Source organism: Theropithecus gelada, chromosome 7b (assembly GCF_003255815.1).
Source record: "Theropithecus gelada isolate Dixy chromosome 7b, Tgel_1.0, whole genome shotgun sequence".
Taxonomy (NCBI): Eukaryota; Metazoa; Chordata; class Mammalia; order Primates; family Cercopithecidae; genus Theropithecus; species Theropithecus gelada.
The window spans coordinates 73,742,329-73,756,688 of NC_037675.1; the positions used below are offsets into that span (position 1 = coordinate 73,742,329).

The following is a 14,360-nucleotide window of genomic DNA, read 5'->3' on the forward strand; positions in this document are numbered from 1 at the left end:
CAATGAGCAGAGTTCCCCTGTTGACCTGCACTAGACATGTAGCATGAGAAAGAAATAACCTTTGTGCTATGCCACTGACATTTGGGGGGTTATTTGCTGCCATAAGTTAATCCACCCTACCCTGATTGATGCACCTCACTAAATCTTTGTTTCTTTATGTCAAAAAATGATGATAATAGTAGAATCTATTTCATCAAGTAATTATGAGGACTAAACAGGATAATGTGTGTATAATACTTAGAATACTACCTAGCACATAATAAATTTTAATATATTGTGGCTGTTTATGATGATGATGATGTTGTTATGCCATGCCCTAACTTTGCCTCTAACAAGTTATCAGCAAGTTATTAGTCATGTGTCTTCAAGAAAATCACTTATAATCAAGTTGCAATAGTAGTATGTTAGAATAAATGAGCTGTAAGACTTCTAGCCTTATGTTATGAGCCTCTATGAACTCACTCAGAGACTCCATCCTGGTGTTTCAAAGATATTTCTATTGGTTAGGAAAATAAAACGCAATAATACTAAACATTATTTTCTATCCTTCAGTTGCTCTCCCTTCTCCAAACAAAAAGATGTATCCTCATTACAGAATTTTTTCTGCATCCTATTCTTAAGATTTCTGCTCAGGAAATTATTCTGGCTCATAAATTATTAGCTACAAATTGGTTTCCCAATTTAGGCACCTATACCCTCATCAGTCCATCCCCATTCTCTGTTCGGTTTTCACCAGTAAGATGTCACAGCCCACTATGATCTTTTCTCCTGATAGCATGGTCTTACCAAAAGAAGAAGATCCTGTCCTTGACCACCTTAGTCCAGGTTCAAATAGCTATCCACATACCACCACTCGTGACCACTGAGACCTGTTTTCCAGCTTCTTCAGACCAGAGCTTTCCATGTGTTATTTTTCTCTCATGTGACTTTAGATATATCCTTCTCTAGTCCCAAAGGTAGCCCTCCCTGCAATTCCCAATAGCAGCATGTTAACCTATGTTAACATATTAGATTGAACCATAAGAAATTGCCTTTGTGGAAGGGGTGGGGGTTGAATATAGAAATTTCATATGTTTCAATCTATATGTAAACCAAATTTGGAAAAGAAGGAGACTGTGATCACATACCTATTAAATTACATGTTGGATCCCATCAAGAATCCTAATGTATTTCTTCTTCCATACCTTGTTGAACTGGGAGCTTGTTCCAGAATATGACTTATGCTCTATGTATAACCTTTGGACCTCCCTCTACCCAGCAGTTGGTAGACAGCAGATACAGATGCTGTATTTATTGACTGACTAGATGGTAACTTTTTCTGATATCTATTGTTGACACCCATGTTTACACATTTGGGCTGCTTAAAAAGGTACCATTTATGACTACATTATGGGAGAAAATAACACTTTTTTAACCTCTTTCAGATTGAAGACATCATTACAAAGATGCAAGATGACAAGACAGGGGGCGTGCCCATCAGAACAGTCAAGAGCTTTCTCTCCAAAATCCCCAGTGTCGTCACAGGTAACACCCTCCTGCAAAGTGTTGGTAACAATCAGAACTACCAAAGAGTCATAAGTCTAGATGGCAGCCTGAGGGGTGTCTGAAAATCTGTGAATAGTAAAGATGAAACATTCAGTGTGTTTCTTGACTCAGGTCCCATCCTAGTCTTGGTTTCTAGGAAGAAGCTACTTGTTGCCTATCATTAAGAATGACCTTACCATGACCAGCCCTTCAAGTGCATGTAGATTGAGGCCTCTGGGAGTAAATAAACCCATTAATAAAGTAGCCCATCAGCAACTTTGCCTGTGGGATATACACAAGCACAGAAATATTAAAGAAATTAAGTTTAAACAGGTTTTTAAGACAGTGTTGTATTCAAATTCTACAAAATGCTTGTATTTTCAGTTTTTTAACTCACTGTACTTGAACTCCTGAAAGAGGTTTTAAAATATTTTTCTTCATTCCTTGTATTGTGTTTTGTGTGCTCATCTTTCTTTTGCAATGCTTTATTGTGAAATATATTAAAACACATGGGTAGTTCAAAAATAATAAAACACATTACATGTACCTACCATCCTGCCTTTTAAAGAACATATTATCAATATCTTAGAGCCTCCTTGGGTACCTACTGTATTGCATCCACTTCCTTCAACACTATCTGCTCATATACTAATCAATTCATTGTTTTTCTTTGTAGTTTCACTACCTAGGTATGTATTTTGTGCTATCCAAACAAGTAACCAAATAAATTAAGATAACATTTTAGATGATTCTCTTAATCTGCCTATATGCTTTTCAAAATTCAGGAACCAAAGGACTTAATTTTCACTATATACCTTTTAGAATGGCTAAAAATAAAAATATTGACAGTACCAAGTGGTGGTGAGGATGTGAAGCAACTGGAACTCTCACGTATTGGTCATAGGAATGGAAAATTGTGCAGCTACTTTGGGAACTAGTTCGGCAGTTTCTTACACAGTTAAACAATGCTTACCATATGAGCCAGCAATCCCACTCCTGGGTATTCACCCAAGAAAATGAAAACTTGTGTTTATACAAAAACTTCTATGTAAGTGTTTATAGCAACTTTTTTTGAAGTATACTGAAGAATATAGCAACTTTATTCATAATCTCCAAAGACTGGAAACAACCCAAATGTCCTTCAATGAATGGGTAAATGGATAAACAAACTGTAGTCTCTCCATACTGAGCAACAAAAACCAGGGAACTATTGATACTGGCAGCAACTTGGTTTAATCTCTAGGTCATTTTTCTGGGTGAAAGAAGCCAGTCTCAAAGGTTACATGCTTTGTGGTTTCATGTATACAACATTCTATACATCACAAAACCATAGTGATAGAGATTAGATCAGTGATTTCCAGCAACTGGCAGTTGCAGAGCGAGTGTGACTACAAAGGACAGCAGGAGGGAGTTTTATGAGATGATGATGATGAACAGATGAACAGTTCTGTATACTGATTGTCGTGATGGTAACACGACTCTATATGTAGGCCAAAATTCATGGAACAGGCCCGGTATGATGGCTCATGCCTGTAATCCCAGCACTTTAGGAGGCTGAGGCAGGGAGATCACCTGAGGTCGGGAGATTGAGACCACCTTGACCAACGTGGAAAAACCCCATCTTTACTAAAAAATACAAAAATTAGCCAGGTGTAGTGGTGCGCACCTGTAGTCCCAGCTACTTGGGAGGCTGAGGCAGGAGAATCACTTGAACCTGGGAGGTAGAGGTTACAGTGAGCCGAGATCACGCCACTGCACTCTAGCCTGGGCGACAAGAGCAAGACTCTGTCTCAACAAAAACAACAACAAAATTCATGGAACAGCACGTACACACACACACACACACACACACACACACAGAGTCAATATTACTGAATATTAGCTTAAAAAATAAATAGACCCAGTTGAAGTAAGTATCCCAACTCATTATCGAGATTGTTACTGTTTGAACTCAGGCACTGTCTTACTCAGCTCAGGCTGCTAGAACAAAGCACCCTACATTGGGTGGCTTATAAAGAACAGAAATTTGTGTCTCACAGTTCTGGAGTCTGGAAGTCTGAGATCGGATACCATCATGGGTTCTGGTAAGAGCCCATTCCAGGTTGTAGACTGCTGACTTCTTGTTGTATCCTCATTTGGTGGAGAGAAAGCTAGATAGGGGGCCGGGCACTGTGACTCACGCATGTAATCCCAGCACTTTGGGGGGCTGAGGCGGGTGGATCACCTGAGGTCAGGCATTTGAGAGCAGCCTGGCCCACATGGCAAAACCCCATCTCTACTAAAAATACAAAAAAAAAGTAGCTGGGTGTGGTGGCATGTGCCTGTAGTCCCAGCTACTCGGGAGGCTGAGGCAGGAGAATCACTTGAACTGCGGAGGTTGCAGTGAGCAGAGGTCACGCCACTGCACTCCAGCATGAGTGACAGAGTGAGACTCCGTCTCAAAAAAAAAGTAAGCTAAATAGCTCTCCGGCCTCTCTGTAAAGGGTAATAATTCCATTCGTGAGAGGCCCTCCTTCATAAACTCCCCAAAGACCCCCTAATGCCATCACTTTGGGGATTAGATTTCAACATATGAATTTGGAGGATACACATTCAGTCCAAAATAGAGCTCAAATAGATTTGGGTAATGAAGGATACTTGTATTGTTAGTGTTTTCTAATTTTAAAAATTATGTAAATAGAATTTCACTATATATATTATTCATGTATAATATATAGTATAATATAGACTACAGGTGATTTTACTATATGATTTTTCACATTCCTGGATTTTGTTCAATAATGTTGTTTAAGACTTTTCTATTTCACAGGCCACACTGATCTGTTGTTTTTCTTACCATTGTTGCTGGTTTGGGTATCAAGTTTATGCTAGCCTCATAAATGAGCCTTGAAGTATCTCTTTTTTGTTGATATTTTGCTTTTCTTTGAAAAATAATTGTCCCTTTAATCCAGGTTTTTAAGTATGTAATTTCAATTATTTTTTATTTCTAAAATTTCCTCTGGTTCTTTTTTTTTTTTCTTTTTTTTTTTTTTTAGACAGAATCTCACTCTTGTCACCCAGGCTGGAGTGCAATGGCGTGATCTCACTGCAACCTCCACCTCCTTGGTTCAAGTGATTCTCCTGCCTCAGTCTCCTGAGCAGCTGGGATTATGAGTGCCTGCCACGACACCCGGCTAATTTTTTGTATTTTTAGTAGAGATGGGGTTTCACCACATTGCCCAGGCTGGTCTTGAACTTCTGACCTCAGGTGATCTGCCTGCCTCGGCCTCCCAAAGTGCTCTAGTTCTTTTTACAATATGCTTGGTCTTTCATTTTTTTGTTTATTCATTTAGATATTTATTGAGTGTACACTGTTTTCTAAGCATTGTTAAGGACTTGAGATTCAGAAGTAAATGAAACAGATAAAAAGTTCTACCCTCATGGAATTTATATTCTAGTAGAGGAAGAAATAAGTAAGGAAAACTTACAGAATTTTAGGTAGTGATAAAGGCCAAGAAGAAAAATAAAATACACAAAAGGATGGGAAGTGTTAGAGTGTTGCAATTTTGGAATAGGTGCTCAAGAAAGAGCTCTTTGAGAAGATGACATTTGAGTAAATATGGAAAGGAGATGAGGGATTGAATCATATGTATATTGAGGTAACGAGCATTCCAGACAGCCAGAGCTCGGTGCCCAAGGCAGGTTCATGGAGCATTGAGGATCTGTGAGGAGGAGCCAAGGCAGCTAAAGTAGAGTCAAAAAAATAAGGAGAGTGGGGATGAAGCCACATGAGAATGGTGAGCTAGATCACTTAGCCTCTTATCACTGCAGGATTTTGCACATGGCCTGACCTGCTCTGACTTACCTTTCAATGAGATCACTCTATTATATTCAGAATCCCCTGGGGGATTGACAATTTAGGTGCCAGATAGGAGGCTATTATTAAAATGGTGACTCGGACTAGATGATATAGTTACGCTCTGGGTCCCTACCCAAATCGCATCTCAAATTATAATCCCCACATGGCAAGGGAGGGACCTGGTGGTAGGTGATTAGATCATGGGGGAGGTTCACCCCGGCTGTTCTCATGATAGTGAGTGAGTTCTCACAAGATCTGATGGTTTAAAAGTGTGGCACTTCTCCTTGCTCTCTTTCTGTCCTGCCGCCATGTAAGACATGCTTTGTTTCCCCTTTACCTTCTGCCAGGATTGTAAGTTTCCTGAGGCCTCGCCAGCCATGTAATTGACTGTGAGTCAATTAAGTTTCTTTCCTTTATAAATTACCCAGTCTCAGAAAGTTCTTTATGACAGTGTGAAAATGGCCTAATACACTAAGCTATCGGCACTGTAGATGTGTGAAGTAGTCAGATTCGGATTCAAGTCTGAAGGTAGATGATATGGTTTGGCTGAGTCCCCACCTAAATCTCTTCTTGAATTGTATAACAGTTCCTAGAATCCCCACATATCCTGGAAGGGACCTGGTGGGAGGTAATTGAATCATGGGGGCAATTACCTCTATGCTATTCTCATGATAGTGAGTGAGTTCTAATGAGATCTGGTGATATCATAAGGCGCTTTCCCCTGTCTTTGCTCTGCACTTCTCCTTGCTGCTTCCATGCGAAGAAGATGTATTTGCTTCACTTTCCGCCATGATTGTAAGTTTCCTGAGGCGTCCCTAGCCATGCTGAACAGTGAGTCAATTAAACATCTGTCCTTTATAAATTACCCAGTCTTGTGTATGTCTTTATTAGCAGCATGAGAATGGACTCATACAGTACGTTGGTACCAGGTAGTGGGGCACTGCTGTTAAGATACTTGAAAATGTGGAAGTGGCCAGGTGCAGTGGCTCATGTCTGTAATCCCAGCACTTTGGGAGGCCATGGCAGGTGGATCATTTGAGGTCAGGAGTTCAAGACCAGTCTGGTCAACATGGTGAAACCCCATCTCTACTAAAAGTGCAAAAATTAGCTGGGTGGTAGTGGCACACACCTGTAATCCCAGCTACTTGGGAGGCTGAGGCAGGAGAATCACTTGAGCCCAGGCAGCAGAGGTTGTGGTGAGCTGAGATTGCACCACTGCGTTCTAGTCTGTGAGACCCTGTCTCAGAAAAAAAAGAAAAGAAAGAAACTGTGAAAGCGACTTTGGCACTGGGTGACAGGCAGAGATAGGAACAGTTTGAAGGGCTCAGAAGAAGACAAGAAAATGTGGGAAAGTTTGAAACTTCCTAGAGACTTGGAAGGCCCAGAAGACAGGAAGATGTGGGAAAGTTTAGAACTTTCTAGAGACTTGTTGAATGGCTTTGATCAAAATACTGATAGTGATATGGACAATAAACTCCAGGCTGAGGTAGTCTCAGATGGAGATGAGAAACTTGTTAGGAACTGGAGCAAAGGTAACTCTCGTTATGCTGTAGCAAAGAGTCTGGTGGCATTTTGGCCCTGCCCTAGAGATTTGTGAAACTTTGAACTTGAGAGAGATGATTTAGAGTATCTGGCAGAAAAAAATTTCTAAGTGCAAAGTGTTCAAGAGGTGACATTTGACACCTCTGGACACAAGAGAGCATAAAAGTTTGGAAAATTTGCAGCCTGACGAACCAGTAGAAAAGAAAAACCCATTTTCTGGGGAGAAATTCAAGCTGGCTGCAGAAATTTGCATAAGTAAGGAGGAACCAAATGTTAAATGCCAAGACAGTGGGGAAAATGTCTACAGGGCATGTCCCAGACCTTCAAGGCAGCCCCTCCCATCACAGACCCAGAGGCCTAAGAGGAAAAAATGATATTTTTCCTCTTAGGTCCAGGGCCCCACTCTGTGTGCAGCCTAGGGACTTAGTGCTCTGTGTCCCAGCTGCTCCAGCTGTAGTTAAAAGGGGTCAAGGTACAGCTCAGGCCATGGCTTCAGAGGGTGCAAGCCTCCAGCCTTGGCAGCTTCCATATGGTGTTTGTCTTGTGGGTGTGCAGAAAACAAGAACTGAGGTTTGGAAACCTCTACCTAGATTTTAGAGGATGTATAGAAACACCTGGGTGTCCAGACAGAGGTGTGCTGCAGGGGTGGAGCCCTCATGGAGAACCTCTGTTAAGGCAGTGCAGAAGGGAAATGTGGGGTTGGAGCCCCCACACAGAGTCCCTATTGGGGAACTGCCTAGAGGAGCTATAAGAAGAGGGTCACTGTCTTCCAGATCCCAGAATGGTAGGTCCACCCACAGCTTGCACTGTGCAACTGGAAAAACTGCAGACACTCAGCACCAGCTGTGAAAGCAGCCAGGAATGGGGCTGTACCCTGCAAAGCTACAGGAGCAGAGCTGCCTAAGATAGTGGGAGCCCATGTCTTGCATCAGCATAACATGGATGTGAGACATGAAGTAAAAGGAGATTATTTCATAACTTTAAGATTTAATTAGTGACCTATTGGATTTCAGACTTTCATGGGGGCCTGTAGCCCCTTTGTTTTGGCCAATTTCTCCCATCTGGAACAGGTATATTTACCCAATGCCTGTACCCACATTGCATATAGGAAGTAACTAGCTTGCTTTTGATTTTACAGGCTCATAGGCGGAATGGACTTGCTTTGTCTCAGATGAGATTTTGGACTTGGACTTTTGGGTTAATGCTGGAATGAGTTAAGACTTTGAGGGACTGTTGGGAAGGCATGATTGTATTTTGAAATGTGAGGACCTGAGATTTGGGAGGGGCCAGAGATGGAATGATATGGTTTGGACATGTCCCCACCCAAATCTCGTCTTGAATTGTGATTCCCATAGTCCCCATGTGTCTTGAGAGGAACCCAGTGGGAGGTAATTGAATCATGGGTTGGTTACCTCCATGCTGTTCTCATGATGGAGAGTGAGTTCTCATGAGATCTGATAGTTTTATAAGGGGCTTTTCCCCCACCTTACTCCTCACTTCTTCTTGCTACTGCCATGTGAAGAAGGATGTGTTTGCTTTCCTTTCTGCCAGGAAGTTTCCTGAGGCCTTCCTAGCCACACTGAAATGTCAGTCAATTAAACCTCTTTTATTTATTTACCAGTCTCGAGTATGTCTTTATTAGCAGTGTGAGAACAGACTAATACAGTAGAATAGACAGTATTAAGGGATGGATCAGATACAGAATGTGAGAGGAAAAATAGGAATTAGCCATAATCCACACTTTTTGGCTTCAGCAACTGGAAAAAAAAAGGAGTTGCTATTAATTTCAATGGGGAATACTATGATAGGGGTACCAGGGGTCAGGGTGGGGGAAGTTGTTAGCTGAAGGGTAAGAAATCAAAAGATAAATTTTAGACAGGTCAAGTTATAGCGACCTATTAGACATTCAGTTGGAGATGACAAGTAGGTATTTGAGTATGTGGATTTGCATTTTAAGGGAGTGTCTGAGCTGGGTTCATAAGCCATCAGCATGTAGACAGTATTTAGAGTCATGGGAATAATAAGGTCATCAAGGGAGTGAGTGTAGATAGAACACACAGTCCAATTCCTAAAACATGGGGTACTCCAATCTATAGATGTGAGGGAGAGAAGAAAACAGCAAAAAAATTGAGAACAAGTGGCTGGAGACAAGGGGGAAAAATCAAGAGGATATAATTTCTTAGACACCAACTTTTCTAGAAAGTGTTTTAAGGAAGAATGGAGTGACCTACTATATCTATGCTGATAAGCTAAGGGCTGAGAGTTTATCATTACATTTAGCAACACTGAATTCATTGCTGACCTTGGTAAGTGCACATTCTGTGAAACATTGGGAGCAAAAATCCTTATGGGAGTGTGTTCCAATCTGAGTATGAGGAGAGTGATTCAAGATGCTAAGACAGTTAATCTTGGAAGGAGTTTCCCTTGTAAAATGAGGAAATGCAGTCATATCTAGAGGGGTACATTAGGTCAGAACAGATAGATTTTTAATTTAATAAAAAGGTAATATGTTTGTATTATAGAAATGACTTAGTAGAGAGGGGGAAATGATGCAGGAGAATGGAAAAACTTCAAGGAGTGATATCAATGACTAGATAAGAGAGGATTGAATCTAACATGCATATAGGTGAGTAGTTGCAGCTAGAAACACATGCAATTTATTCACAGAAAGAAGAAAGGCACAATAGATGCACAGAGGTATAAATAAGTGGGCAGATGTGATGGGAGGTGGTGGAAGCTTATAGAACTTCTCATTGCCTCTATGTTCCTAGTAATCTGGAAAGCAGAAGTGGCAGAGACTTTGAAAGTTTGAGGAGAGATCATAAATTATAAATCAGTCAACTAGGAGAGTAGAGATTGACTGGACTAGGGAAATAGAACTTTGATTGTGATTGATATGGTTCGGCTCTGTCGCCTCACTCAGATCTCATCTCAGATTGTAATCCCCATAATCCCCACATGTTGAGGGAGACACTTAGTGAGAGGTGATTGGATCATGGTGGTGGTTTCTTCCATGCTGTTCTCATGATAGTGTGCAAGCCCTCACGAGATCTGGTGGTTTTTGTAAGTGTTTGACAGTTCGTTCTTCACACACTCTCTTTGCCTGCTGCCATGTAAGACATACCTGCTTCCCTTTTCGCCACGATTGTAAGTTTCCTGAGGTCTCCCTAGCCATTTGGAACTGTGAGTCAATCAAATCTCTTTTTTAAAATAAATTACCCAGTCTTGGGCAGTTCTTTATAGCAGTGTGAGAATGTACTAATACAGTGACCTTCTTAGGATGATTAATATTTTTTAATTTAAAGACAGACAATTATTTCCCCATCCACATTTAGCTCTGTGGATTTGGGCATGCCTCAGGTAGAAAGTGGACTTAGTTGATGTTATAGCAAGTTTGAGGGTATAATAGATAAAGATAGAGGAAGAGTGACTAAAATGATTGGCCATTACATTTAATTGAATAAGGATGAAAACAACATGAGATGGATGAGGAACCATGAAGAGTAGTTATTGCAATAAATTGTAAGTCAAGTGGCAAAGGAATTTTGGAATTTTTAGAGGCAAGAGTAAAAGAGTTGAAAATATAGGAGGTGGTGATGGACAGTGGCATGTTTGAAATTGAGATTCTGGAAAGATTGTGATTATTGGCAGGGACAAAAATGTAAGGTATAACTGTAGGAACAAGGGATTAAAATGGGATAGAGGATAAGATTATTGGAGGAGAGGAGGTTAAGAAACTAAGAGGCCATGATACTGGAAGACTGAACTGTGTGAATATTGAAATCACTACTTGGGGAGCATTAGAGAAGGTGGTTATGAGTTAAAATCTTTATGGAATGAGAAGCAAAGGACCAGGGATCAGTAGATGACTTTCACAATAAGAGGTACAGGTGGTTTAATCAGATGGTATGGAAGTGAAAGCTGAGTGTGTTTTAGAGAAGAGGGAGGGGATGAAGGTAGTCTGAAAGTAGCCATTAGAATCATGACAGTCACTTCTCTACCTGTAAACCCCATGGTATATAAAGTGTGGGAGGGAAAATAGCCACCACCTAAGAGGGCTGCAAGGAAGCAGGGCCACTGGGAAGAAATAGAAGATGAAAGGAATGTTAACTGATTTTACTTATGATTCATCATGAGTCCAAGAGGGCAAGTGAAAGGGTTGCAGGAGATGGTGAGTTTATGACTTGAGTAATAAATGCCTGCTGTTTCTGTGTGCCAGGCTCTAGAGTAGTCAAAGATGATATAAAGATGAACAAAGACTTGAACCCTGCTCTTAAAAAGCTATTAATCTAGTGAGAGAAACAGACACAGGCAGACCAATGGTTATATGAGCTGTATGCCATAATAGAAGAATGGACAAAGTGCCGTTTGAGTCCAGGAGAGAGAATCATGAATTTTTATTGGATATGTCTAGAATATTTCTCTGAGAAGGTATATCAGTTATCTATTGCTGCATAACAAACCACCACAAACTATAATTGCTTACAACTACAGTGATTTTTGGTTTCTTATGATTATGATTCCATGAACTGGCAATCTGGGCAGTTCTGCTGGTCTCAGCCATGAGGCCATAGTCATCTGATGGCTTAATTGAGGCTGGAGGGTCTACAGTGGCCTCACTCATTTGTTTGGCTTTGGTGCTAACTCTTAACTGGGGTCTCAGTTCTTCTCTGTGTCACCTTGTATCTGCCAGTAGGTTAGATTGGGCTTCTTCACAGCCTCTTGGTGTTAGGGTTCCAAGCAGGAGAAGATAAAAACTTCTAGACCTCATAGGGCCTAGGCTCCAGAACTCGTACAATGTCAAGTCCACCATGTCTTGTTCTTCAAGGCAAATCACAAGGCAAAGTCTGGATTGAAGAGGATGGAGAAACCAAGTCCACCTCCTGGTGTAGGAGTGGCAACATCATGTTGACATTGGGAGACATGATTCATTGGAGGGCATTACCATAACAATCCACCATAGACAGTAATTTAGAACTGGGCTTTAAACATAAGTATAAACCCATGGGAAGTCATTCCATGTAGAGAAAATAGAATTTTCATAGGCCTGAATACGTGAAAAATATGCCAGGTTTCAGGAAACATAAGCTTGCTTGGGTGGTTGGAGTTTAAAACACATTTATGTGTGTATGTGTTTGAGAAGAGGAGCATGTTGCCAGAACAGCCACAGGAGTGAAAAAGATACAAGAATTACACCTAATAACAGATTATAAAGGAACACTGACTTGTAGACTTTGTCTCAAAGGTGGGGCTACTTTTATCTCAAAGGTAACCCATCTACCCTGTTCAGATGGGCTGCCATCAGCGGTTTTAAATATAAGAGAAATCACATCCATGAAGTAGATGGAATTTTAAGCAGGAAGAAATGAGGAGTATGGAGACTAGTTATGGAGTCTAGATAAGGGAATGTATGTGGGAAATAAGGAAAGCCATATTAACAAAAACCACAGTATCAACTGAAACCATGGCTATACAGCCACACATCATTACATCCTTATAAAAACCCCGTGAGATACAAACTGTTATTATCTCTACTATGTAATGGAGGAAACTGCTAATTCAAGAGTAACTTTTCCAAGGCCACACAGCTAATAAATAGCAGGATCTGTTTCTCTGGGCCACCTGTGTAAGGACGGTAGCAGTAGGGTTCAAGACATCAGAGGAAAAAGTAGAAGGTATGATTGACATAACCTGCTGACTCGAAATAGAGCACAAGGTAACTCATCCAAAATGGATACACCTTAATACCATGGATTGAATACATTCATTTAACTTTTTCTCTTCTGAAACCCCACAAAAATTATAGTAAAAGACTTTTATTTTAAAAGCATAATCTAAAAAAGTTGGAGGCCTGTATTACAGTGATCTACCATAGGAAATAAACATCCTTAAAAATCTTGAAAAGATGAGTCCAGTACAAATGGCAGTTAGTGCCTCACTCTCAAGATGAGCAGATGTGTGAAAGACTCATGGAGAACAGTCTCCCAACACAGGAGACAATAGCAACAAAACTCAAGGATCTTAAAAACAAATGGATGAGTGGTAACTGACAATAGCCCTGAAATAACCTAACCATCACTTGTCAGTGGACAAAGCTAAAACAACAACAACAACAACAACAACAACAAAACCCTCTATTTATATGATGGAGTTCTCAATGGGCTCAGAAACTGGTAGCATCAGCAGACTTTTCTATCTAGTTAGAATGTGTTTTGCCAACACTCTCACCTACTTAACTACTGTGCAGACCAATCACTAGCTCAGTGTCTATTGTTTAGCAATATCAGGTCCTGCAATTGGCCAGCACAGCTCAGACTGGTGTTGAGGTGGTTCCTAAGGCCAGTCAAGCCCCAGGACAGAAGACAAATCTCATGCTTATCTCTAGTTGCTGGCACTGGAGTAGAGAACTACATAGAGAAAAATGCCAGGTCACCGAGACCCATGGGTACCAAACCTAAAGTGGAAGCACATTAATACATGGCCACCCTGTTACTGTGGAAAGAGAGGCTGTATCTACATGGGACAGTAATCAGCCCACACTTCAGCCTTTCCACCAGCTCAGCAACCTCCATCAGACTTTCTAGCTATTTGAGAAATAGCCAGCTTCCCATCACAAACCAGCAGATACCAGCAGATACTCCAACACCAGAGCTTCCATTTCAAGAGCAACCGCTGGGGGAATAACTTTTTCTCTTCTGTATTAGACCCCAGTTCTTTAATAAAAATTGAAAGTAAAGGTGAAAGAATAATGGACATTATAAGGCTGGTTAATCAGCAGTGTCTTTATTTCTTGCACTGCTACATAACACACTGTCCATACCTACATGTGACTTTGCTGAATAATCAGCAAGTGATTTCAATAGAAGAAGGCAAGAAGATGGAGACCAATGGCATGATGATGACAGTCTGCTGGTGAAAGCTTCTTTCCAAAGATGATGAGCATGTCCCAGTGCATCTAAGACTCTGTTACTCTCAGAAGCTCTGGGAAGCTGCTTGTCACCACTTTCTCAGCAACACGGTGAAAGTCAGAGAATAATGTTGATAAAAAGTAGTATCTTGCTGGAAGGCCCATCTCTATGCTGTCAAGTTCCTACACTGAGTTGAAAATTTCGAAGATGGCCGAATAGGAACAGCTCCAGTCTCCAGCTCCCAGCACGAGCGACACAGAAGACGGGTGATTTCTGCATTTTCAACTGAGGTACCGGGTTCATCTCACCTAGGGAGTGCTGGACAATCGGGGACAATCCGTGCTGGTCAGCTGCTGCAGCCCAACCAGCAAGAGCTGAAGCAGGGTGAGGCATCGCCTCACCTGGGAAGCACAAGGGGGAAGGGAATCCCTTTTCCCAGCCAGGGGAACTGAGACACACAACACCTGGAAAATCGGGTAACTCCCACCCAAATACTGTGCTTTACCAAGGGTCTTAGCAAACGGCACACCAGGAGATTATATCCCACT

General features: G+C 41.2%; 1 protein-coding gene across 12 annotated transcripts in view; it reads left to right on the forward strand.

Annotated features, from left to right (window-relative positions):
* The window catches only part of RGS6 (regulator of G protein signaling 6), a 629,677-nt gene that overhangs the window by 418,281 nt on the left and 197,036 nt on the right, over window positions 1-14,360 (forward strand). For all 12 annotated transcript variants that reach the window (XR_003120528.1, XM_025392585.1, XM_025392577.1 and 9 more), the window contains one exon: window positions 1,425-1,524. Coding sequence is in view for 11 of the 12 variants with exons in the window: in XM_025392577.1 (XP_025248362.1) it covers window positions 1,425-1,524 (100 nt within the window). In the remaining variant the exon portion in view is untranslated. The remainder of the gene's footprint in view (window positions 1-1,424; window positions 1,525-14,360) is intronic.